This window comes from Gallus gallus, chromosome 1, assembly GCF_016699485.2.
Source record: "Gallus gallus isolate bGalGal1 chromosome 1, bGalGal1.mat.broiler.GRCg7b, whole genome shotgun sequence".
Lineage (NCBI taxonomy): Eukaryota > Metazoa > Chordata > Aves > Galliformes > Phasianidae > Gallus > Gallus gallus.
This window is the reverse complement of record NC_052532.1, coordinates 174417573-174440915: the sequence shown is the minus strand read 5'-3', so window position 1 is coordinate 174440915 and position 23343 is coordinate 174417573. Positions and strand designations below refer to the sequence as shown.

The 23343-nt window shown below is 38.4% G+C and overlaps 1 protein-coding gene and 1 long non-coding RNA gene across 3 annotated transcripts in view; one reads left to right on the top strand and one right to left on the bottom strand.

Annotated features, from left to right (window-relative positions):
- Positions 1 to 23343, top strand: part of BRCA2 (BRCA2, DNA repair associated) — a 36750-nt gene that overhangs the window by 156 nt on the left and 13251 nt on the right. Inside the window, exons 1-15 of one of the 2 annotated variants that reach the window (XM_025150482.3) lie at positions 49 to 167; positions 294 to 393; positions 2856 to 3101; positions 4494 to 4599; positions 5383 to 5435; positions 5539 to 5579; positions 5673 to 5784; positions 7408 to 7463; positions 8345 to 8459; positions 10664 to 11836; positions 12706 to 17418; positions 17932 to 18024; positions 21141 to 21210; positions 21589 to 22007; positions 22799 to 22989. In XM_025150482.3, the coding sequence (XP_025006250.2) occupies positions 327 to 393; positions 2856 to 3101; positions 4494 to 4599; positions 5383 to 5435; positions 5539 to 5579; positions 5673 to 5784; positions 7408 to 7463; positions 8345 to 8459; positions 10664 to 11836; positions 12706 to 17418; positions 17932 to 18024; positions 21141 to 21210; positions 21589 to 22007; positions 22799 to 22989 (7455 nt within the window). In that variant the 5' untranslated portion in view covers positions 49 to 167; positions 294 to 326. Of the gene's footprint in view, positions 1 to 48; positions 168 to 293; positions 394 to 2855; positions 3102 to 4493; positions 4600 to 5382; positions 5436 to 5538; positions 5580 to 5672; positions 5785 to 7407; positions 7464 to 8344; positions 8460 to 10663; positions 11837 to 12705; positions 17419 to 17931; positions 18025 to 21140; positions 21211 to 21588; positions 22008 to 22798; positions 22990 to 23343 lie in introns of those variants that run through there. The other variant, NM_204276.3, reaches the window with a different exon arrangement.
- Positions 20511 to 22883, bottom strand: LOC121113385. Its single transcript, XR_005861411.1, has 2 exons — positions 22763 to 22883; positions 20511 to 21983 (listed from the first exon to the last, which is right to left on the bottom strand). It is a non-coding gene; the product is annotated as an uncharacterized LOC121113385 (long non-coding RNA).

Here is a 23343-nt window from a genome sequence, read left to right as displayed (position 1 = left end):
TAATATCCGCGTACAGCCGGCGTGGGCGCTCCACGTTGTTGCCCTTCCGGGGTCGCGGCTCGATCCTCGCGAGGCCGTTCGGTGCCGCGGGGTGAGGGCGTTCGGTGTCCATCGGTGCGCGGGGAGCGGTGTCAGCCGGTCACCTCCTTCTGGAGCGTGCCGCTGAGGTAACTGCCAGCGCGGAGGGTCTCGTGGCGGCGTTTGGCCGTGCGGAGCGAGTGGCGGGCAGGGCAGGCAGGGCAGCGGTGCGCTGTGAGCTCTGCGTCAGGCGCTGTTTCCTTATTTCTTCTCAGGTTTGCCAACAAGTGTTCCAGTGAGATAAAAAAATGGCTTACAAATCTGGGAAAAGACCTACTTTCTTTGAAGTATTTAAGGCGCATTGTAGCGATTCAGGTACAATTTGACTACGGTAACGTGTATTAGAGTTGTTTTATGGATGTTATCATCTTTTATGTGCTATCTGTAAACTCTTCTCATCCCGCTCTGTGCTGCACCAGCACGGCCTCACCTTGAGTGCTGCTCGCAGGTTTGGGCATCGCAGTGCGAAGGGCACAAAGCGATTAGAGGGCGGCCACAGGAGGGCTGCCGAGATGTGCAGGATCTAAAGGGGAACACGTATGAGGAGCGGCTGAAGCTCCTGATGTGCTCAGCGCAGAGCAGGCTGAGGGGAGGCCTGATGGCGGCTGCAGCTCCTCACAGGGAGCGGAGGGGCAGCGCTGAGCTCTGCTCTGTGTGACAGCGACAGGGCCCGAGGGAACGGCATGGAGCTGCGTCAGGGGTGGGGCGGCTGGGGGTGAGGGAAAGGGTCTGCACCAGAGGGTGATGGGCATGGAATAGCCTGCCCAGGGCAGTGGGCTCGGCCCCGAGCTGCCAGAGCTCAGGGAGCATTTGGACAGCGCTCTCAGACTTTGGGATTGGATTTGGGGTGCTGCTGTGTGCAGCCTGGAGTTGGACTCGATGTTCATTGTAGATCAACTCAGTAGATTCTATGATTCTTCTGTTTCATGGAAAAGTACTATGCAGGTTGTTCTTGGCTCAAATTTCTATTCATTATTACCTACTTTATTATATTTTTCTTTAAATCATAGTGTTTTTTGTTTTTTTTTTTTAAACCTGATTTTCCTTACGTACCTATATGCAGGCCAGGGTCAGTCTTTTGCCAGATGAGCTGGTGGTAGTACAGCACATTAATCACAGAATTGCAGGGGCTATAAGGGACCTCAGGAGATTGAGTCCAACCCTCCTGCTAAAGCAGGAACTCTACAATAGGTTGCACAGGCGTTCAGGTGGGTCTTGAATATCTCCATAGATGGAGACTCCACAACCTCTCTGGGCAAGTTGTTCTGGTGCTCTGTCACCTTTACCGTAAAGAGGTTGTTGTGCATGTTAGTACAGAACTTCCTGTGTTCAGGTTTTGGGCCATTACTCCTGTGAACCACTGAGAAGATGCTGGCCTCATCCATTTGCCCCCCACTTCCCTTTAGATACTTATAAACATTAATCACATGCCTCCTCAGTCTTCTTTTCCCCAGGCTGAACAGGCCCAGGTTACTCGGCCTTTCCTCATGTGGAAGGTGCTCCAGACCCTTTATCATCTTTATGGCCCTCCACTGGACTCCTAGGCGATCCCTGTTTTTTTTTTAAACTGGGAAGCCCAGAACTGGACACAGTACTCCAGTTGTGGCCTCATCAGGGCAGAGAAGAGGGAGAGGATCACCTCCCTCGACCTGCTAGCCGCACTCTTTAATGCACCCCAGGATACCATTGGCCTTGGCCACAGGGGCATGCTGCTGGCTCATGGCCAACCTGCTGTTCAACAGAATACTCAGGTCCTTCTCTGCAGAGCTCCTCTCCAGCAGGCCATCCCCTAAACTGTAATGATTCATGCAGTTATTCCTCTCCAGGTGCAGGACTTTACACTTGCTCTTGTTAAGCCTCATCAGTTTCCTCCCTGCCCAACTCTCCAGCCTGTCCAGGTCTCGTGGAATGGCAGCACAACCTCCCAGTGTGTCAGTCGTTCCTCCTCAGTTTGTATAATCAGCAAATGCTGAAAGGGACCTGTTTAACCTGCTGTTATGTGTGAAATAAGGCATCAACTTAAATGAAAAGATTTAAAACAAACTGGATGTTCATTAGCTCTTTTGTTAGGTTCGCTTAAGGTCTTAGAAATTTGACAGGCTTCTTGTTTATTTACATTTTGTGGGTATCAGAACTCAAAGCTACATCCTTCTAGGAGGACAGGCTGAGCAAGCTGGGCCTGGTCAGCCTGGAGAAGACAAATTTTGGGGAGACCTGAGAGTGACCTTTCAGTATCTTAGTGGGGGGTATAAGAAGGAAGGGGACAGACGTGTTAGCGCGGTCTGTTGCAGGACAAGGGGAAATGGTTTTAAACTAGAAAAGAGGAGATTTAGACTAGATATTAGAAAAACTTTTTTCTTTTTACAGTAAGGGTGGTGAGGCACTGGGACAGGTTACTCAGAGAGGTAGTGGATGTGCCATCCTGGAGACACTCAAGGTCAGGCTGGATGGGGCTCTGAGCCCCTGGTGGAACTGTAGATATCCCTATTCACTGTAGGGGAATTGGACCAGATGGCCTTTAAAGATCCCTTCCAGTTCAAGCGATTCATTGATTCATTGACAGATTCTGTGATCTGTCCAGGAATAGAATTATGGCAGTGGAAGAGGTAAAGCATTTTGCTACTAGCATGTGAGTGCATAATACATATTTTCCCATCCTGTATAGAGCTTTGATTCTGTACAGCTAATTGTGATGTTCTCTTACGTGTGTCATATATAGAATTAAGATTTCCATGGTTTTTTGGTTTTTTGTTTTACCTGTATGTATTTATTCATAGACTTGGGGCCTGTAAGTCTTGACTGGTTTGAAGAGCTCAGCTCAGAAGCACCTCCGTATGAGCCTAAGTTGTTAGGAGAACCTGAGGGTCCCATTGGATGGTTTGATCAAACTTTTAAAACTCCAAAGGCAAAATCTTCTACGGACAGCCAGTTGGCATCAACTCCACTGATTTTTAAAGAACAGAATACAATGCCGCCTTTTTCTTCTCCTGGAAAAGAATTGGATCAGAAAAAAATGGAAACAAGTGAGTAAATTTTTACCTGCTAGCCATTGTACCTATCCTCATTGCACAGAAAGATGATTCTTTTCTATGGGATATATGCAGGATCATGTGTAAGAATTTTTTATGTAGAAGAATGTCTAACCCTTTCCCTGCAGTGTTTTGTTTGTACATCTACTGTGTCCTCCTAGCAATAAGATGAGCTTTTCTAAATAGGCTACAGATGAACGCAAGACTCTGCTTGTTGTTGAATTTGTCTTTAGACCCTAAAGCAGAGTTTTTAGAGGTGTAGAACCATCTTAGCATTCAAATATAACTTTGCTTCCATAGAACACTGTTACCCTTCTGGTTTCTCTTGTTTTTGAGCTTGTGCTCAATTTAGCTGGGACTACATTTCTTCTAACTTTAGTTATGCAAACTTCTGTAGTATTTTAATTCCCTAGTGAATTACTGGTAGCATTTCACAAGATAGAAACAAAGGAGCCCTGTGGTGGTTCTATTGCACAGCAGACACTTGTTTAGACCCCCCCCCCTGTAAAGTGAAGACTGTTAATGAAGTTTCAGTGGTTACCCATGTCTGGCCCGAGGTCTTATTCTCTATTTTCTTGATTAGTCAACTGGCTCGTGTGCCTCTGTTTCCTTCTTGTGAAAATGAGCATGGATGGATGTGAGGTCTGGTACTGGGGTGCAGACATGCAGTGCATATAGACTCAGGAACTCAGGAGTAGAGAGGAATGCAGAAATCTGGTTTCTGAGAAGGAAGTCCACTGGGCATTTTCTCACTGGGAACGGTTTTGAGTGGATGCTCATTCATGTGATAAGCTCACTGTCAGGAGGATTCTGCTGCTTTGCTGGGCATACGTGTACCTGGAGATGCATGTAAGTAGCACCTGCTGCCAGTACCATTGTCAGCACCTCCAATAACAGTTTCAGAAGTAATTTTTTTATTCAGTACTACTTACTCAAATCAAGAGATGTTTTGTCTTAAGTAAATTTGAGAGTGATCAGTGATAATGCATGTTTGGATACGCTTGGTTTCCTCTAAGGGTAGCTTCTGCAATGATAGAAAGTGCACAATATAATGTAGCACGCTGATATGCATGAACATGTAGCTTGAATAATTTCTTGGAAATATACTGAAATAAATGTTATCAAATTAATAAGGTGATCAAATGAATTATTTTTGACGGTACATATAAATTTGGCAGAAATATGGTGAGCTCTGTTTGGATATACAATTTGAATACGTTCAAAGCACTAGAGGAAAGCATAGCGTTAGGTGTGGGTTTTGTACTAAAATCATATTTTGTGTATTTTTTAAAGCTTATCCTTGCACTTCAAAATTGAAACTTACTTTACACTTCAAAATTGAAACTTACTGCAAGATTGTGTTGATTATTATGTTTTATGTTGTAGGCAGAGAGAATTTGCTAAGTCCAAGTATGGCAGGAAGAAAGGCAGATCAAGAAAATCAAATACTCGCTTCTCCTCATGGTATCTGCCACAACTACACTGCTGCTAGGTATGCTAAATTTATCAATGTGGATATAGGATCCAGATAAACTGAATTTTAAACAAAAAGCACTTTAAAACCTCTGTATTTTTCTGCTGAACTTCTTCAGAGTGGTGAATAATCTCCCATATCTTGTGTGCTCATGATACTTGTCGGTTGCTAAACAAATGGAAGATAAAATGCTAGCTAATTCTGAAGACTTCTTTATGTTTAGGTGATCTTCCAATTATTTTCCTGCTTCTTTGTAGCTGCCATGTGACAATTACTGACAGTATTTCAGCTTCCCAAATCCTTAACATCCAGTGCAAGAGCTAAGAGTTGTGATGCATCACATGCTTCTACAGTAGTAGTTTGTAAAAACTGTATTTAATCCTTACTGGGATGTTTTGGTAATGGCCCTGATTTTTATTATTTTTTTTTACACTTAAATGCATATTTTTCAGATTCATCTGCTGAAGGCTCTCATACTGATTATAAATTTCCATAGTTTCATATAGCATGTTAAGACATCCGTAATTCTGTTGAAGTTTAGCATACTGTTTATTGAACAAATGTCATTGAAAATTAATGTATTTCACAAAGGAGGCATTTTACTGTTTGACATAAATTCGGTAGGGTTTAAAATTCTGAAATTCTGACTGGTAGTTAGAAGAAATGTGTTATTTAGTCAGGGAAATAGCTGTGGTGGCAAAGAAAAGAAATAACAGAGGCAATAATGTACATAATGTCTGCTATGAGTATTTACTATTATTTTCAGAAATGGATGCATTAAATTTATTTTTTATTTTGCAGTCCAGCTATTGTAAGGAATCCTTGCAGAACACCACAGAGAAGTAATATACCTGGTTTGTATTTTCATTTTTTCATTCTACAAAGTGTCTGATATCTGTAGATATGTCTTCATTTCTTAAGTCAACCTTGTTGCCCTCATTATGTAATGTTTTTTAGGACCATATGGAAGCTTGTTTTGCACACCAAAATTCTTGGAGGTAAATATTTCATCCCTGCACTTTGTTTTCTTTTTGTGGAGTGGTGTGTTTAGAATTCTGTATAAAAATAAAACTTTTAAAATATTTTTCTAGATCCCAACTCCGAAACGGATTTCTGAAAGTCTGGGAGCAGAAGTGGATCCAGAAATGTCCTGGACAAGTTCTTTAGCTACTCCTCCTACACTTGGCGTGACAGTGATAATAGGTAACTCTGAAAATGAACAGTTGCAAAGAATCAAAAACTTCCGGTTTTGACACTTCATTGTTATTATTTTTTTCAACTCTCACAGTGATGCTTTGTGGGTGACTGTAAGTAATGTAACCCTAAATAGAAGAAATGAAATTGAATGTATCCTTGCTTTGCAGATGTTTTCTTCTCATGTATAAGGATTTAGGGGATATAAATTTAGAAACAATGTGGCAAAGCATGGAAAGATGATTGGATAACAATTCCTTGTGCTTCTTCCACCAAAAAACTAGACAACTATTAGGTCATGTGAATATGTTATTAAGTATAAGGTTGCAACTTGAGTAAACTTCTCAGCAGCCATGCTGGCATTTGCATTTTGAGCTCTCTCTGGGCTCACCGTTTTATTGGTGCAGGTGGGCAGGCTGAGATGCTGATCCAGTTGAAGACTGTATTTTCTAGATTATTCAGACTGGACAATTCTTGGCCCTTATTTCCTGTGCAGCTGCACAAACAGCTGTGCCAGTATAACTGAGGTGGTGGTTGCTAAAGTGTCGCTAATGTGATGTCAAACATCAAGGCTTGACTTAGTGTTGTTGTAAGTGGAATTTCATTAGCATGGTCAACAAGCAAAAAGAAATTTGAATTAATGAGTTGATGATAAAAATTCTTGAGAAAATGAGAAGACCTGGATGTCTGTTTATCTATTGTCAGTGGGTTTTTTTTTGTTATTGTTAAACTATCATTGTATGAAGTATACAAAGTATACAGACTTGTAAAGTATGTGCATGCAAAGCATCTAAAGCATACTAGGAGTACATGCCAAAACTGGAGATCCCCTCTGTTAGCAGGGTCCGAGTGTTGCTCTTAACTGGGTATTTGTGACTTCTGAATGATGTGACTTGAAAGACTGGGGAAAGCACCCATAGCTTAATGGTACTCTTCTGGGAAATGAGTTCTGCTTTGAACTCTCCTTCTCATTTTCTCATTACCTGGATGAGCACAATTATTTTATAGTCATGAAGTCAACTTTCTGCCATCTGTTACCTGTAAAATCAAAAGTCGTTTGGCTGCTACAGAAGAGGAGTTCAATTTATTAGTCTTAATACCATAGAGGAGCCTAGATGCCACGTCTGTGAAAAGTGTTATTTCAAGATACTGCGCTTAAATCATCTTAAAAGTAGGATTCACATTCTTCATTTGTAATGGAGTTGAAAAGACATTACTGTTCTTGTGGGTGGAAATAGAGAGGAAAAAAAAGTCCTGATAGCTGCTTGAAGATCTGTCACAGGATCTGGATGAGGAAAAAAAAAGAGGGAGTAGTACCATGAATAACTGCTGGAAAGGGGAATGGCAGCAGTAGTGGCTCTTGCTGGTAGACTGGTACACCTACATGGCAGCAACCAGATTATTTGACTTAGGGTGTTTTATGCTGCTAAAAATACATACGCTGTCCCTCAGACTTACCTGTAGGATGTTTAAGTTAGAACTTCTAGTTAGTTTTATTAGGTTTTTTTGTTTACAGATTTAAGGTGTGTTTAAAATAATCAAATGAAAACCATCCCAAATCAAATGTATTTCAACATTCTCAGTAAATCACTTAGGAGCAAATGAATTGACTTCTCTGTCTTTCTTCTAAAGCTAGAGAGAATGATTCTATTTCTGGAGCAAAGCAGCAGGATGAAAGAGCTGAGATAGTAAGTAGTTTTTAAGAGCTGTGCTATTCTTTAATTTCAGTTAAGCTCTTTAGTTGTATGTTTATGTTCTAGGTCTTCCTATCTGGCTATTCTGGCTATTTTAAAAAGTTACTGCTCACTGAAGTAAGTTTGCAAAACATAGCTATCGATCATATTTTCACAAATACCCCCTTTGAGGAATATTTTCACTGTAAAGAATAAAATATAAATTTGGATTCAGTAGCAGTGGGAGTCATTCAAAGAGAAATCAAAGCTAGGAATTGCAACATACCAATTATCTGAGGGTTTACTTGTTCCACTTTATTCTCCTTCTGTCAGAGTTTTGAGTTATTGTTGGACTTAAGTTGTCCAATAAGTTCTTGTGCTCAAACCCTATACTAAGAGTTAAAATTGAGGCTTCATTTCAGTCCTTTGATACTGTTACATAAGGGACATTTCCCCGCTTAACTGTAGTTTTATATATTAAAGCTGAATGATTATTGAGACTGAAAACCAGGAACGTCACTACTGGGATTTCATTCTTAATACCTGAAACTTCACAGTTAATATTTGTAACAGAAAAACCACTGCACAAAAAAGTGGCTCTTCTGTTTCTTTTTGAGAGGCTTGCTTACTGCACACTGGTGAACCCATTCACTACCCCTGTGTGACGCTGTGTTGCTTACAGAATGAAAGCTGGTTTGCACTGAAGATGGAGATCATCTTCTTGCAAATAAGTAAGCAGTATACTTGTAGGAACACTACTTTTTATTCTAAGAGATGCAGAATTATTTAGAAATTGCAGTTGTTTATAGCTGCATGCTTTACTGTTCATGTCACCGATATACAAGGTATACAAACATATGTTCCATGTCATCTTGGACTGTATCTTTGGTTTGCAGGTTTTGCACAACTTTTTATCTGAAGATGATGGATATACTGCAAAGAATGATACAAGTCTGCTGTCCATACCAGAGACGGTAAAACTAAATGCTAGAGATGACATAAAAGATCTTGGTAAGCATTGTTTTTTTATTACTACTACTCAATGTACTGGGAAGGAAGCCTGAGGTTAAGTTGCATGGTACGTCTTGAAATGACCACGTAGCTTATTTTCTCTTCCAGCTGTCTGTCCCCACTTTGTGAATTGGCTTGCCTTTGTGAATTTAATGTGGCCATTTAAAAAACAAAACAACAATTTCTGTTGAATCTATGAATCAAATTAGGTTACAGTGCCTTTGGATGACGACCAGATTTGTATTGGCTTAAGTGAAGGCATAAGACCGTGTAGGAAAGCTGAGAGAGAAAAAGGGCACAGGCTCAAGAGGGAGCAAGACTACTACCTATGGCTATTAAATAGGTTTTGTGTAATTACAAAATTTCACCTCAATACTCATTTTTCTGTGGTGAGTTTGTTTTTTGTACTTTTGCTATATCCTTTATATACTTGTTTCATCCATTAATAGCTCAAAGCATGACAAAACTTTATGAAAGTGGAATGTTATCATTGTTTAACAAATGCAAAATATATATAGGCAAGGAAAAAGTTTTGATTTTATGTTCTTAGAACATTAGTGAACAAGTGAAAATGTACGCTCTGGTTTGAGCTTTTTGGTTATTTTGAGAAACAGTGGCAGAAGGGAAGAATATTAACAGAAATTTATTAATCATGCGTGGATGCAGAAGGATGTTGTAGAGATTGACACAGGCTAGATGGGATGATGTATCCTTCAGATAGTTGTCTCTCCTCCTTATCTGAATTGAAGGGGATGCCGTGAAAGCATTGTTTGACAAGTGTAAAGAATTGTGAAATAATCAGTTTGGCATTTGACAGGGAGGTCCAAGAATCATAGAATCACCAAGGTTGGAAAAGACCTACAAGATCATCCAGTCCAACCATCTGTCTATCACCAATAGTTCTCACTAAACCATGTCCCTCAGGACAACATCAGAACATTCCTTGAACACCTCCAGGGAATGCTGGGGTCAGAAAGCATTGTGGCTTGCAGAGCAGTACGTACTGCTGGATTTGTAGTGTTGATTCAAGCATGCTAAGGGAAACAATGGAATTAGGAGAAATGGGTTGAGTGCTGTGTTTATAAGGATACAAACTAGGACAGTTCTGACAGTAATTCAGTGTGTTACTCCAGAGCAGAAATGTTCCCAGCCTCTAATGTTTAAGACTCTTCTTTTCTTTTTTTTCTTCAGTAGAGGTGTTAAGAAAAGAGATTAAATAGTTACTGCTTAGTTATGACATCAACTGGGGGAAAAAAGATGAATTCTGTTTTTCAGTCCTAGTTTTAGAGGTCACTTGTTGTTTTTCTGACACATCAGTGGCCTTAGAAACCAAAATGAACTTCCCTGGTTTTGTTGTGTTGGTGGGATTTTTTTGTGTTTTTTTTTTTTCTTTCACTCCTTCACATCAGAATATTCAGTGTATGATGAGTATCTTCATAATCTTTCAGATATTTCTGGCTTTCTTCTCCTGTTAAAGGTAATAGCTCCCGTTTAAGTTAAAAGTAGTACAAATGGGCGGGGTTGGAATACTCTCACATACCATTACAGGACAAAAGGATGTGAACACAGAAGTTACTCCAGGAAAATGCATCTTAATAAGGGAAAAGAACTTGTACCTCCAATCTGTAGTGTTTACAGTTTCTTCCTTTTGAGATCTTGTTTAGACACCTTCTGTGACTCAAGCAAAAAAGTAGGAAGTAAAGAAGAGTATAGGCGACTTTATGAGACGTCTTGAGAGAGGTGGCTTTATGCATAGAGCAGAGGGCATGAAACCATCATTGGGGTGTACTACAGTTAGCTGCACTTGTGTGTGAAAAGTATTGAGAAATGGCCTATGGATCTCCAAATGGAAAATCTTTCAGACAGTAGTGTGTTTAACTGTTATAGTAGATAAATAGTTCTGAATTACAGTTTCATATTGGAAACTTTCACCACACCGCCACCGCAGTCCTCAGGTGGTTAGGGCATCTGTACATACATCACTTGCCTTCTGTCTCCTCCCTCTGAAAGCTGCTATTAAAGAGTAACTGATTTTAAAGACATACACTTATATTTCCAAATTGAATCCTGAGTTGAATAATGGTAATGACCATAAAATTGAATGCTGTATTTACCTGTAAAAATACTATGCTATTCTTAAGTTATTTCCTGAAGTGTAATTTTTAATACTTCTTTTCTCTCCCCATTTTCTCTAAACTATTTAGAGTCAGAAGTGTTAGATGGTTTATTTGGTGAGACAAATAGCTTTGAGGATTCATTCAACTTGCCTGCTGAATCCAGTGGAATTCTGTTGTCGCCACGTGCTCTGGATGCAATAGAGAAATGTGAAATAAAAATAGATGAAGCACAAGAAAAGAGTGATGTTCTTTCAGAGCAACATATGAGAAGAAAGTCTACCATTTCACAGGAGGTGAAAGCTGCTAACTGGACTGAAAAAAGCTGCTGTGTTGAAGTGAAGGATTCTATAATCCAGAACACCAATGAAGATATCATGGATAGTAAAGACAACTGCTTACTAGGGCGTGAAAAAGAATTGGAGTATCTTAGGATTGCAGGAAACTTGCAAGATAATAGAACACAGAAATCATCTGTGAATGAGAAGCTTGTGAAAGATGTGCTGTCTTCATCAAGCCAGTGGTCTCAGCTGAACTTGTCTGGTCTTGATGTAACTCATCTGGAAATGTCTATATGTAGCTCTCCACAGTCTGACTCATGTAGAGAGAAAGGTTTAGAAGAGAAGTCAGTACTGATGACCAAGGATGATGCTGTAGAAACATCTTTACTGAATACTTCAGGCTTGAGAAATGCACAGGAGCTCTCAAGTGCCAGTTTGTCAGAAAATGGCAGTGATACGAAAATATCTAAAAACAACCCAATGTCAGAAATAACTCCAGTAAAACCTGTGTGTGCAAGTCCGAAGTTGGTAAAAGGATATGCACATGAGGAGGTTTCCGGAATGAGCTTTTTAAACTGTAGTTCTTTTTTAATTGAAAGTACAAATGTCATGGAGTATTCTGTAGTCTACAACAGCACTTTTTCCACGCATTTAAAAGCAACTTCGCAATCTGTGGTAACTGATGTTCTTTCTCACCCTCTTATATGTAGTGCTGCATCTCCAGATAATTGCAGTGACCTACATTTAAGAAATAGTGAAAACACTCTTAGGAAATCTAACTTTAAAAGCCTAAATATGTTATCCAGATTGAGGAAGAAATCCAAGAGATTTATTTATACAATAAATAATACTTTAGTGTATCAGGAAGAAAATGTGCAGAAAGAAGTAACCTCTGAATCACCTGATAATCCTGTATTAACACATTTGGAATCTGATTTACATGAATTTAAAGATTGTCAGGTGGCCACAGATGGTAACCAAGGTATGTTATTAAGGTTTTCTTTATTTTTGGAGGATTCTTCATTTACTAAATACCTTTTCTGTAAATACTTTACTTAAAGTTGTGTAAAACCTTGTATTTGTGATAAAGTAGATCTGCAAATATTTTGGTAACCAGGATATGGAATTGATCTGTCATAGTGACAGAAGAGCATAAATGTTTTCTAGTACTCTGGTGCTAATTTACTGTTTTCACCTCAGGTTATCTTCTGCAACAGAAACTTCCACACTGAGCCACTATTCTAATTAAGCACATCAATTATGTTTGTCAATGCTGTTCAGGCATCCAGAGTGTCAAGGGCCATCCTGTATCCTGATGATTTCTTAGATGTTATAAACAGAATGTTAAAGTTTTTTTTTTCTAAAATTAGGGGATTTAAGACTGTTGATCTGTTTCTTCTGGTAGCACAAAATATTGAATATACATACATATATATTTAATGAAAGCAAGGACATACTCCTATTTTTAGAAGCTGTTACTCTTGGTAGAAAAATTGCTTAACATTAGGAACAGAATTACCATTCTGTAAAGTTTGAAACAAAGCCTTGTGTTGAGACATGAGGAATGGAAGCTCTTCTTTTCAAATTTCATTACAACTAATTATTTGTTTCATGATGGCATTAACTATAGCCTACTTGTTACTAGCTACTAGGATAAAATTAGATGAGACAGATCACAAGTCCTTTCAAGGCATTCACATTTGAAAAGGAAAGTGTTATTTATGGTACCAGTGTTAAGCATATATAGAAAAGATCATAGAGGCCAATAGTGTATGAAAATTTGAATTTGCATTTGTTTGAATAAATAAGAGCTAGTTTAATATATCTTTTCTCTAATGTCTTTTCTTGTAGACTGCTTGCTTTCGGCTGAGAGGCAATCAAATATCAAAGAAAATAATTTAAACACTCTTACCATAAAGGTAGATATAATGGATAACTCATCTGATAATTCTGTCAACAATAGGCTGAAACAAGAGCTGAGTGAGTCAGGGAAAAATGCAAGAGAGTATCAACCTGCTACCTCATTTAAATGCTTAAAAGCTTCTCATACTGAGAGTGAAGACACAACAGATTGTTTAAACAGTGGAAGAATTTCAAATATAAAACATAAGGTACTAACTTCGGCATACCTAATGGCAAGAAGGCATTCCAGATTGTTTCCTGAAGACTGTTGCTTAAGGAAAGGCAAGAATGATACATATACCGTTTCTAATGTGAACAGTCGAGCTGCTGTACCTCGGAGCCCTAAAGGACAGCCTCCACAGTCCTCTCCTAGTTGTAGTGATTGCTTGATTGATATGCACCATGGCACTGCGTTTGTGACAAACAGCAAGTTCAATAATACTTTGAGTCACATCAAGTTTGGCATGAACAGAGTCAGTAGTAACTCTTGCAATAAAATATTGGCTGATAAAAGACGTGCTTCAGATCAGTTGTCAGTAGCTGAATGTAGGGAAATAGTTGCACCTTTGGGAATAAACTGCTTAGAAAACAATAGTACTAGCTTAAAACAACGGGGAAAAGAAGATGTAGATGAAAATCAAGAAACACTCTCTATTAAAAGCAGTGAAAACCCTCAAGCAGCTGCTTGGAATAACGAATCTATAGAGGTTGCTGAAGAATTCTTGGATTGTATAGATAATTCTTTGAATGAAGTAGTTTCTGAAGAAGATAGACAAGTAGCACCTGTGTATTTCAACACAAAGCCAATTGAAAGCCTAGAACATAAAGGGAAATCATCAGGAGATCTTAACGCATGCAGTTCAAGTTTGAGCTTTGGTGGCTTCCAGACTGCTTCCAATAAGCAGATTAAATTCTCAGAAAGCAGCATAGCGAAAGGCAAAATGCTGTTCAAAGATATTGAAAATGAATTCTTTGAAGCCTCTTCCATGGAAAGAGTCAGAAATTTTTCAAATCGAGTTCAAAAGGAGAATATATTTTCCTCAGATTTGGAAAGCAAAACAGGCAGTACTTCATCTGGTTTGCAGACAAGGTGTATGCAATATATTCCACGTAAAGTTGATTTATGTAAAAACTCGCCTAGAAATCAACTATCTGTGCAAGAACCAAATCAGTCTTTGACAGCAAGCCAAGAAGCTGAAATTGCTGAACTTTCTAATATCTTGGAAGAAACGGGTAGCCAGTTTGAATTCACACAATTTAGAAAGCAAAGTAACATGATACAAAGTCACATTCAGCAGTTTGGAGCAACGAATGTGGAAAATGCTTCTGAAGCAGGGGAAGATACTAATTTCTATAGCACTCTTAAATCTGAAAATCATGTAATAAATGACGAGTATTGCAGTAAGTTGAAAAATGAAAATGAATGTAAAATGGTAGAATATGAAAAAGAAGACACAGTGGTTTTTCATAAAAATAAAAGAAAAGTTACTTTTACTAACTTGGACAGAAATGAAAGTAGAATATCCAGCCATGAGAGCTGTCCGGTACCTTTACGGGACAGCTTTTCTAATTTTGTAGGATTTACTTCAGCTGGAGGTAAAAAAATAAATATTTCTAAGGCAGCTTTGACCAGATCTGCAGAGCTTTTCAAGGACTTGGATGATGATAACTTTTTGTTTAAATCTTCTGGAACTAATACCAGATGCTGCAATTCAGATGGGCGTGTATCTTCTAACTGGAATTTTCTCAGATGCCAGACAAAAGAAGATGAAGGAGGAATACTTTGTGTTCCAAACATAAAAAGCGTAGGTCCCATTTCCCACCATTCAGAGAAAAAATATGCAGAAAATATTAGTTCACCATGTAAGGAAAATACAGAAAACTGGACAGAAATATTAAGTGATAATGTTGATTTCAGTTGTACTAATGGTGGATATTCTGCCTCTGGAATGAGAAACAGTCCGTCATCCTTTAAAAAACCTCACCAGAACTGTAAAAATTCTGATCAGTTTCTGAATCAAGGAAACAGCGAAGTTGAAGGTTGTTTGCAAGAAGACACTTCATATCTGATTTGTCTAGGAGATAATATTACTAGTGCAGAAGAACATGATTTAAATGTTTCAGATGAAATGGAAAACCTGTCCCCTAATCAGAAAGAAGACAGAAAGCAGGAAGATGAGCATTTGCTGCTAAACCGTCAAGCTGCAGATACTGATACTGTATCCATTTCTGATTCATCGTTCCGTAGTTCTCTACGTGATCTCAACGTACAATGTGGGGAAAGAGATACAGATGTTTCAGAGAAATCTAGTAAACAAAAGACAAATAGTGTCAGTGTGGAAGGAGAAGACTCCACCTATAAGAACCTGTTTGTGAGTGAAAGTGAGATTAAAATAGGCTCTAACCAACGTCATCAAGTACCTTCCGAGCAAGAGATGGATGTTGACAAAAACAAAGTTAAGGGAACTTATCTGACTGGTTTCTGTACTGCTAGTGGCAAGAAAATAACAATTGCTGATGGATTTTTGGCTAAAGCTGAAGAGTTTTTTTCAGAAAATAATGTTAATTTAGGAAAAGATGATAATGATTGTTTTGAGGACTGCTTAAGAAAATGTAATAAAAGCTATGTTAAAGACCGTGACTTATGTATGGACAGTACTGCTCATTGTGATGCAGATGTACTTAATTTTAAAGATAAGCTTATTCCTGAAGAACCTGGGGACCGACTAAAGCAGACAATAGAGGAGAGTCCCATTATACAAGCTGTTAATCATGACAGCATTAAAGTGGGTGCATTTATTAATGTGGATGAAGATTGTGAAAGAAATTTGGCAGCTCCATGTGCAAATAAGGAAGCTTATGTCAGACCTGGAAAGTCAGAAGTAGAATCTCTTCCTGTACATGGGAACAATTCTTTAAGTAGAACTCTTTTGCTTGAAGACAGAAAACAGTTTGCAGAGAGAGATGTGGAATACTCAGCAACAAAGAGGGATAATTCAGAAAGCAAACCTGACTCTTCTCTGAAGTGTGCTACATCTCTGCATTTAACAAAGGTGTCGAGTCACCTTGCAGATAATTCTGTGCCTGGTGGTATTATTCAGACTGTATCTGCTGAGGATAGTTGCAAGTCTAATCAGTCCTTCCTCTTACCTCGTGGTAGTGTTCCAAGAAGTACCTCACCTTATCTGAACTGCGGCAATAAGGAGATTGACTTAAAACGTTTAAATGAACCTTGTTCTAATACAGACAGTTTCACAAATACTGTAGATAATGCTCACCAAGAACAGTCTGAATTTGATCTTCCTGAAGATGAAACTAATTTAACCTGCTTACAAGAAACATCACTTAATGCTGAAAGTCAAAAGAGTGATCTGAAACAAGTGTTCAGTACAGCAAAAGGTAAAGCAGTCTCTGTTTCAGAAAGTGCATTAGCAAGCATCAGACAAATGTTTCAAACAGACTGTGATGCATCTGTAAAATCTGAAATTGAGACTAAATCAGGAACTAATCAAACAGCAATTGCTGGAAGTTCATCTTTCAGCATTCATGCTGGGGGTCCTGGTTTTGCTACATTTTTAGATACTAGAAAAAGTGAGATGAATGTGGCTGCACCTCATTTTATTAATGGAAATGGGAATCTTATTGAAAACAATCACCAAGGCGCAAACATGTTTGCAGATGCAGATTCTGTTCCAGGTTTTCAGATGCAATGCTTTGAGCAGAAGAGTAAGCTTTTAGGACACTTTCCTGTGCCAGATAAGCAGATGGAGCAGTCAGGTCCTTCAGGCAACCTTGGGTTTTTCAGTACGGCAAGTGGGAAGCCTGTGCAACTATCAGAAGAGTCGCTAAAGAAAGCTAGACAGCTCTTTTCTGAAATGGAAGGTAGCCATTCATCAGGGCTACAAGATGCACATTTGCTTGAAGACGTTGAGAAATCCACAAACCATGGTGAAGTATTTCCTAGAGAAATGCAGCTACTGCTGCCAAGAGGGAAGGAGAATGCCAGCACGGATAAGATTTCAAGTCCTGCTTTGGGGTTCAGCACTGCAAGTGGAAAGCAAGTGACCATCTCTGAAAGTGCCTATCAGAAAGCAAAGGCAATTTTAAAGGAAGCAGATGGCTTTTTAAGCAGTGAGCTTGGTGTTACAAATGAACTTTGTGAAATTAAAGAGAGTGGTCAACATGCAGAATATTTAACTGGTAAAGTAATTTCAGAATCCAAAACTGAAAAAAGCTGCAGTGAGGAGCTTGACTTGAAAAGCATTCACCCTGAAAAAATGAAGTCTTTGCCAAGCACTCACCGTGTCAAAATTACTGAGTATGTACCACATAGTAAGAGAAACAGCCAGTCAGCACCATTTAAAAATAGCTTTGAGCAAGAAGAGACCAGATTTTTCAGAAAAGGAGAGCTGAATCTGGGGATAAAAACAGAGTCTGAATCAGATTTATGCAGTGCTACATCTAAAGCAGAAATAAACATTTTCCAAACTCCAAAAGACTACTTGAAAACAGAGGCTGTAGAAAGTGCAAAAGCCTTTATGGAAGATGATCTTTCGGATTCTGGAGTCCAGGTCAAGTCTGCACAGTCCTTTGGCAAAATGTCAGATAACTTTCAAAACAAGCCCTTTGGGAAGAGACACTTGGATGAAAAAGACTCACATGGTAGGTCTTTGTCTTATATCTGTTTGATTCAATAATAACAGGTTGTTGTGATTTGCATTTAGCATTGATTTCTTTTTAATGGGGAGTGGGTCACCATAGACTCGTTTAGCTGCACAAGTTCAGGTACAAGTGTTGGGAAGACTAACAAGTGTGCGTAGGCATAAAAAGGTATATGAGACTATGTCAGGCCAACCCTAGTCAGTCCACGTCACAGCTGGACTGTAACCTGGAGGGAACAGACGTACTGATGAGACAGTAGTCTGACACAGGCTGCCTTATACGGAGTCTTGAAACCGTTCTTGGTAGGACCATACAGGCTTCTTCCTGTGCAGAAGAAAACTTTGCAAACCGTGCTGAACTAGCTCTGTGTTGGAAAAGGATGGTAAAGTCATCCAAAAACTTACTAATTCTGCTTGCCACGACCTCTTCAGTGTTTTATTTAGCAATTTAGTCTAGTTGTACGGTATTGACAAGAAACTGAACTTAAAAGAAACATCCCTTTTTTTATCCTAGGAGAACCTCCAATTAAAAGACAGCTACTGCTTGAATTTGAGAAGATGAAGATTCCCCCCAAATCTGTGAAACCTTTGAAAAGCACTCCTGATGGTAATCCTGGTATTCTTATGTTCTAAGTAGTAATCTCATGTTAGGCGTTACCTTTAAAATTCTTTAGTTTCCAGTTAACTAAAAGAAAGTGATTGCTTAAGTGATTCTTTTATCACTATAGTCATGAAAATTCAGGAAACTTCTATAGTAATGTCTCTGCTGACTTGGAGTCTTGTAATTAACAGCATGCCTTACCATGTGGTATCTAAATACATTAAGCTGCACTGCTTTTGCAAGAACCCTGCTTTATTTCCAGTATGGTAGGAACTCATTCAGTTTCTCATGGAAGTAAAGCTCACTATTACCAGCTTTGGTAGGAGGAATGTGTTTTACTGATCTGTGATTTTTCAATCAAAATGTGTATCTACAGGAAATTAAGAAGGTACTGATGATTTTATTTCATAATAACTAGTGTGGAATGTGCTTGCTGATAGCTGTGTTACAGATGTTTTTAATATTTCATACCAAGTTATCTGGAGGTTCTGGAAATTAAGGTTTTGAAGTTTGAGCTGATGCTCTATGAGAAGCTCATTATGGTTTGTTGTGTTAGGGTAATGTGACTGTGGATGCTGCTTTTGCTTATGGGATAAACTGTGTTTTTCAAGGAGCTTGTTCTTTGGAAGCACTGCCTGCTGTCACCTAGAATTCAGTAGCAGTGTGTACAGAGTAAATCAGAACAGCTTGTGCAGCTAGTAATTATTGCCAACCAGCCTGAGATGAGAGGTGTTTCTTTGCAGCTGCTGCTTTTTGAAGCTTTGGAAGTGATACAACGTGTAAAATAATGCACTTTGGGTGGATTGATTTGGTGTTACAGAGGACTTCCCTTTCACATACAGGCTGCTGTAATATTGCTGGGTTGTTCTGAGAAAATTACTTGCATCTCATTGCGGTCATTTCCATTTTTAATTGCCTCAGCCAGCTGTCCTCTAACCTAGGTAGCAACCTGCGTTACTCATTGCAAGAATTTAAAAGGATAATCTTATATTATTTCTTTCTCTAAAGTGAATGGCACATGCCTTGAAACTGCAAAGCAGTGGTGCTAACCGGTTACTGTTATTGTTGTCAGATATTTGGTCCTGTTTTGGTCTACCTTTTTGTCCCTTTAAGGAGGTACCTTCTATACCGCGTTGCTCAAAATGGGATTATATCTGAATTTCTTTTGCAAGAGAGAATTACTACATTAAATAAAGTACTTCAAAATATTATCTAGATTTTTAAGGAGAAAGTTGAAATGAGAGTCATACTTAATCTGAAATTGTGAATGTTTTCTTTCACTGCATCAGATACAGGGGAAAAAAAAGGAACAGCATAATATTTTCAGTAGTTCATGGGAGATTAAAACCACTGTTCTTAAACACCTTATTTCAACTCATAGACAATTTCTTAGGTACCTGTTGGGTACGCAGTTACCCACAGGGCTGGCTTCCTTTTGGCAGTACAAAAGCACCAAGCATTTATATACGTAGTAAGTGCAGTGTCTCACCCACATCAGTGTGCAGAAATGATTTTGTAACGAGGTGTTTGAGTCCTAAGAAGTGTCTCTTTTGAACAAATGTATTGGTTACTGCATGCTGCTAAATTTGTTCTAAGCATGAAATTAATTTTTTAAAGTTTTTAATCGAATTTGTAAGTTGCTGCCAGAGAATAATTTATACCCGTCATACATAAATATTATCCTACCCTGCAGCGGAATCTTAACAGCGTTACTCTGGTGGAACAAATGAAAGCAGTTCTAATTTCCAGAGCAGTCCTGCCTCTGGCTTCAGGAACATGTGGCATCTTGTAGCTGTGACTTGTCATCTGAAACTTCCTCCTGGAAACCGAAGGGCATCCAACAAACGGGTTTAAATTCCAGGCTGACATGATTTAGATCTGTTGCTAATAGCGAGATAAGCGCATCCTTAGAAAGTCTGAAAGAGAAGTTTTGTGCAAATGTCTCCTTTTCTATTGCAAACGTAGTTGTTGGGTTTTTTGTTGTTGATGTTTTTTAAAGTTGCTAAATGAGTTCTAAATTGAATGAGAAGCCTGCCTGGAATCAAATACATGTTAAACGTTTCCATTTCAGGAGCCTAAAACATCTTGCAGGCTTACAAATGGGAGCTTTTAGGAGCTCAGCGCTCTGGTGATTTATCTTTTAGATCTGCGTGCAGCTACTGAGGAACAACTGAGGCATAATTAGAGAGAGCCTCAGCTAATTATTGGTTTTCAGTCTGTGTTTTTACTGCCAAGAGCCTGAAATAAAACGTATCAGAACTTGTGTGTGACACCGGATGTGTTGGAATTAATTCTGCATTTACAGTTTCTTCAAATGACCACCAGTACACTCACTGAATGCCTGACAAGCTGACAAGGGAAGATACTTTTAAATTTTTTTTGTCAGAAAACATGGCATGTGGTTGATTGTCATCTTTCCAAAGATATCCCAGTCAGTTGTTCTCAAGAGAGAAGAATCTTTAAGAAAAATATAAAATAAAAAATCAGTCCCATGGGGATAACTTCACATTTTAATTTCTCAGGTTTATGTATTGGACAACATATGATTACTAAATATCGTGCCTTGGAAATGAATTTTGCATTGATGATAGAATGTACAAGGACCTGTCACTAGACTACTGAGAATTCTGTTATTTTCCTTGCTTTTACCCACAGTCAAATTTCTTGAGAGCCTGTAGAAGTCTTCTCTTCCAGTGCCTGACTTGTTGTGTCTTCACTTCCATTTTTTAAGTGTCTCTTTTAAAGGTCTTCCAGTGGTCTGTAGCAACCTGTAATATCCTTTGTTTTGTCAGGGTCATTATATTGCTTATATCAAACAAATATTAGCAAAACAGCTTGCATCCCAAAGGAAGCTAGTCACTGAAATGGCAAATAGAAATAATATTTCTATTTGCCGTCAGATTATGAGACAGATCTGTACCTCATTTTTTGTCAGATTCAGTAATATTGAAGACAGTTGCTTTTTCTTTCTTTATTGGGTTTATATAACCAAATGTAACAAATCTGTTTAAATCCAATCTGGAAATCTGTGTATTTATAACATGAATATAGAAGAAATGTGCTGTAGATATCCATCCATGTAATGTACCACTTCAAACTTTTTTTTCCTAATTACCTTACAGGCATTTTCAAAGACAGAAGAAAATTTATGTACCACGTTCCTTTAAAACCAGTAACTTGTCAACCTTTGGGGTGAGAAACTTCTCATGTATTGTAGAGTTTTTCTAACGCAATTTCTTGCAAGTCTTTGTAACTTTAAAAGACATATGATAGTAATTCCGATCCCAATTTTCTTAAAGATTAATAATTTCATTTCAAAATAAACATATGAAATGACCGTGCAACACATGTTGGTGCAGGAGACCAATGAGATGAGGAGCAAAGTTTACACTTTCATTTGTTTTTTTTTTAATTAGAAACAAATTAAGCATTCAATTTAAGGAAAAAAAAAGTCTAAAACCTCATCTTTTTATCAATATAGTGTTGACAGTCATATTTACTAAATTAAGAATGTTGGAACTGATGAGGCTTTTTGTCAACATGCTGAAGCCACTATGTTTTCATCTGTAGGACTACTAAGGAACGACAAGAAGTCAGGAACCCTACACTTACTCTTCCTGATCAAGACTTGAAAGGATTTAAATCTATACCTGCCGTTTTTCAGCACTGTGCCCTACGGCAGTCTTCAAGTGGTGCTTCAGGGCTTTTTACTCCACATAAGGCCGTGGCCAAGGATAGCGAGGAAACAAGAAGTTCGTGCAAGTCAGGCAAAGCTGTTAAAACTTTTGTTCCACCCTTCAAAACCAAGCTGACACTTTCTACAGGTGAACAAGGCGGCAGCAAGAGATGTCACTCACCAATCAGAAACAGTGTGACGGAGGAGAGGGAATTAAATCAAATCCCAGTTGAACAAAATAGTGCTGAAGCTCAGGATCACCAGTCCTGCATCCTGCATGCAGCGGTCACTGACATAGAAAATGACAATTTAGGTATTTTCAGATCTCATCACTTACCTGTTGTGAATGCTAACCATCACTGTGCTAACCAAAGTTAATGCAGAACAGGAAAAAGTTTTTTGCACACTGTTTCAGTAACAAGTTTTAAGATAGTTTCTATTTCATTTGATATCTGATTTTATATACTTAAGTAAAATATTCTAAGGAATCTGAAGACTAACCTTGTGTACTTCACTCACTTTTATAGAAGCTTTATTCATTCTGCTTTCTAGTGAAAGCGTAGGCCTAGCCATGCAAGTGGTTGATTCAGTCTTTTTCAGAGAAACAGTTTACATTTTCAGCTGTGTAACTTTCTCTAGTTTGTGGACTTAAGCCTTTTAAGTGTTCTTGAATGTTCCAGCATGTATAATGTATGAAAGTATTACAATCAGATAATCTGGATTTCCTCAGAAGGACTCATTGTGTATATTGGCATAAGCAGGTGTGTGAGCAATTGCAGAATTACTGTATAATCTCAGGAGTTTGGACTCTGGCCATCATTAAGCAGTTTCCGTTCATTTGTAGTTTTCTGTAAAGACAGAGCTCAATCTGGTGAGAAAAATATGTGGCATTAAGTTTAGTTTAAGTTAGACTTCATATTCATTCTATTATAAATATTACTTAATGCCTTCAGCAAGCACTGTTGAATATTTAGCCTGTTGCAGATTCTGAAAATCTGGATAGTGCCTTAGAAAATAGTGATTCTCTGAATCTACTTGTACGAATGCATGTCTTAAATTGATACATACTGTAAGAGGGTTTTGGTGAATTTCTTTTCTTTGCAGTTACAAGCAACATGATGGCAAATCTTCACTGTGCTAGAGATCTACAGGAAATGAGAATTAAAAAGAAATATAGGCAAAATATTAGCCCACAGCCAGGCAGCCTTTATGTCACTAAAACATCTGCAAGAAATAGAATCTCTTTGAAAACTGCAGTAGAAGAGGAAACACCCAGTTTTCATTCTACAGAAAAGGTATATGTATCGATGATACCTTTTTACTTTGTCTTTGGAGGAGCGTGTTCCCTAAAACTAGAAAACAAAAAATCAACAGCTTTAGAATAGACACATCTAAGTGAAGTATATATCTTCAGTTTTGAGATAAGTATTTACAGTAACTCTTAGAACACTTGTGACAGTTTTAAAATATTTCTGCATATCCACAGTTAAGAGATATTCCAAATAATAAGGATCATAAACATCTCTGTAGTGTTAGAATCAAACAAGAGAAACATCAAACAAGGAAAAAAATCCACTGATGATGGTTACCAGCAACTTCAGTCTCTAGGAAAAGCTGTCTTAAGACAATACATGGTTAAAATTTAAGCT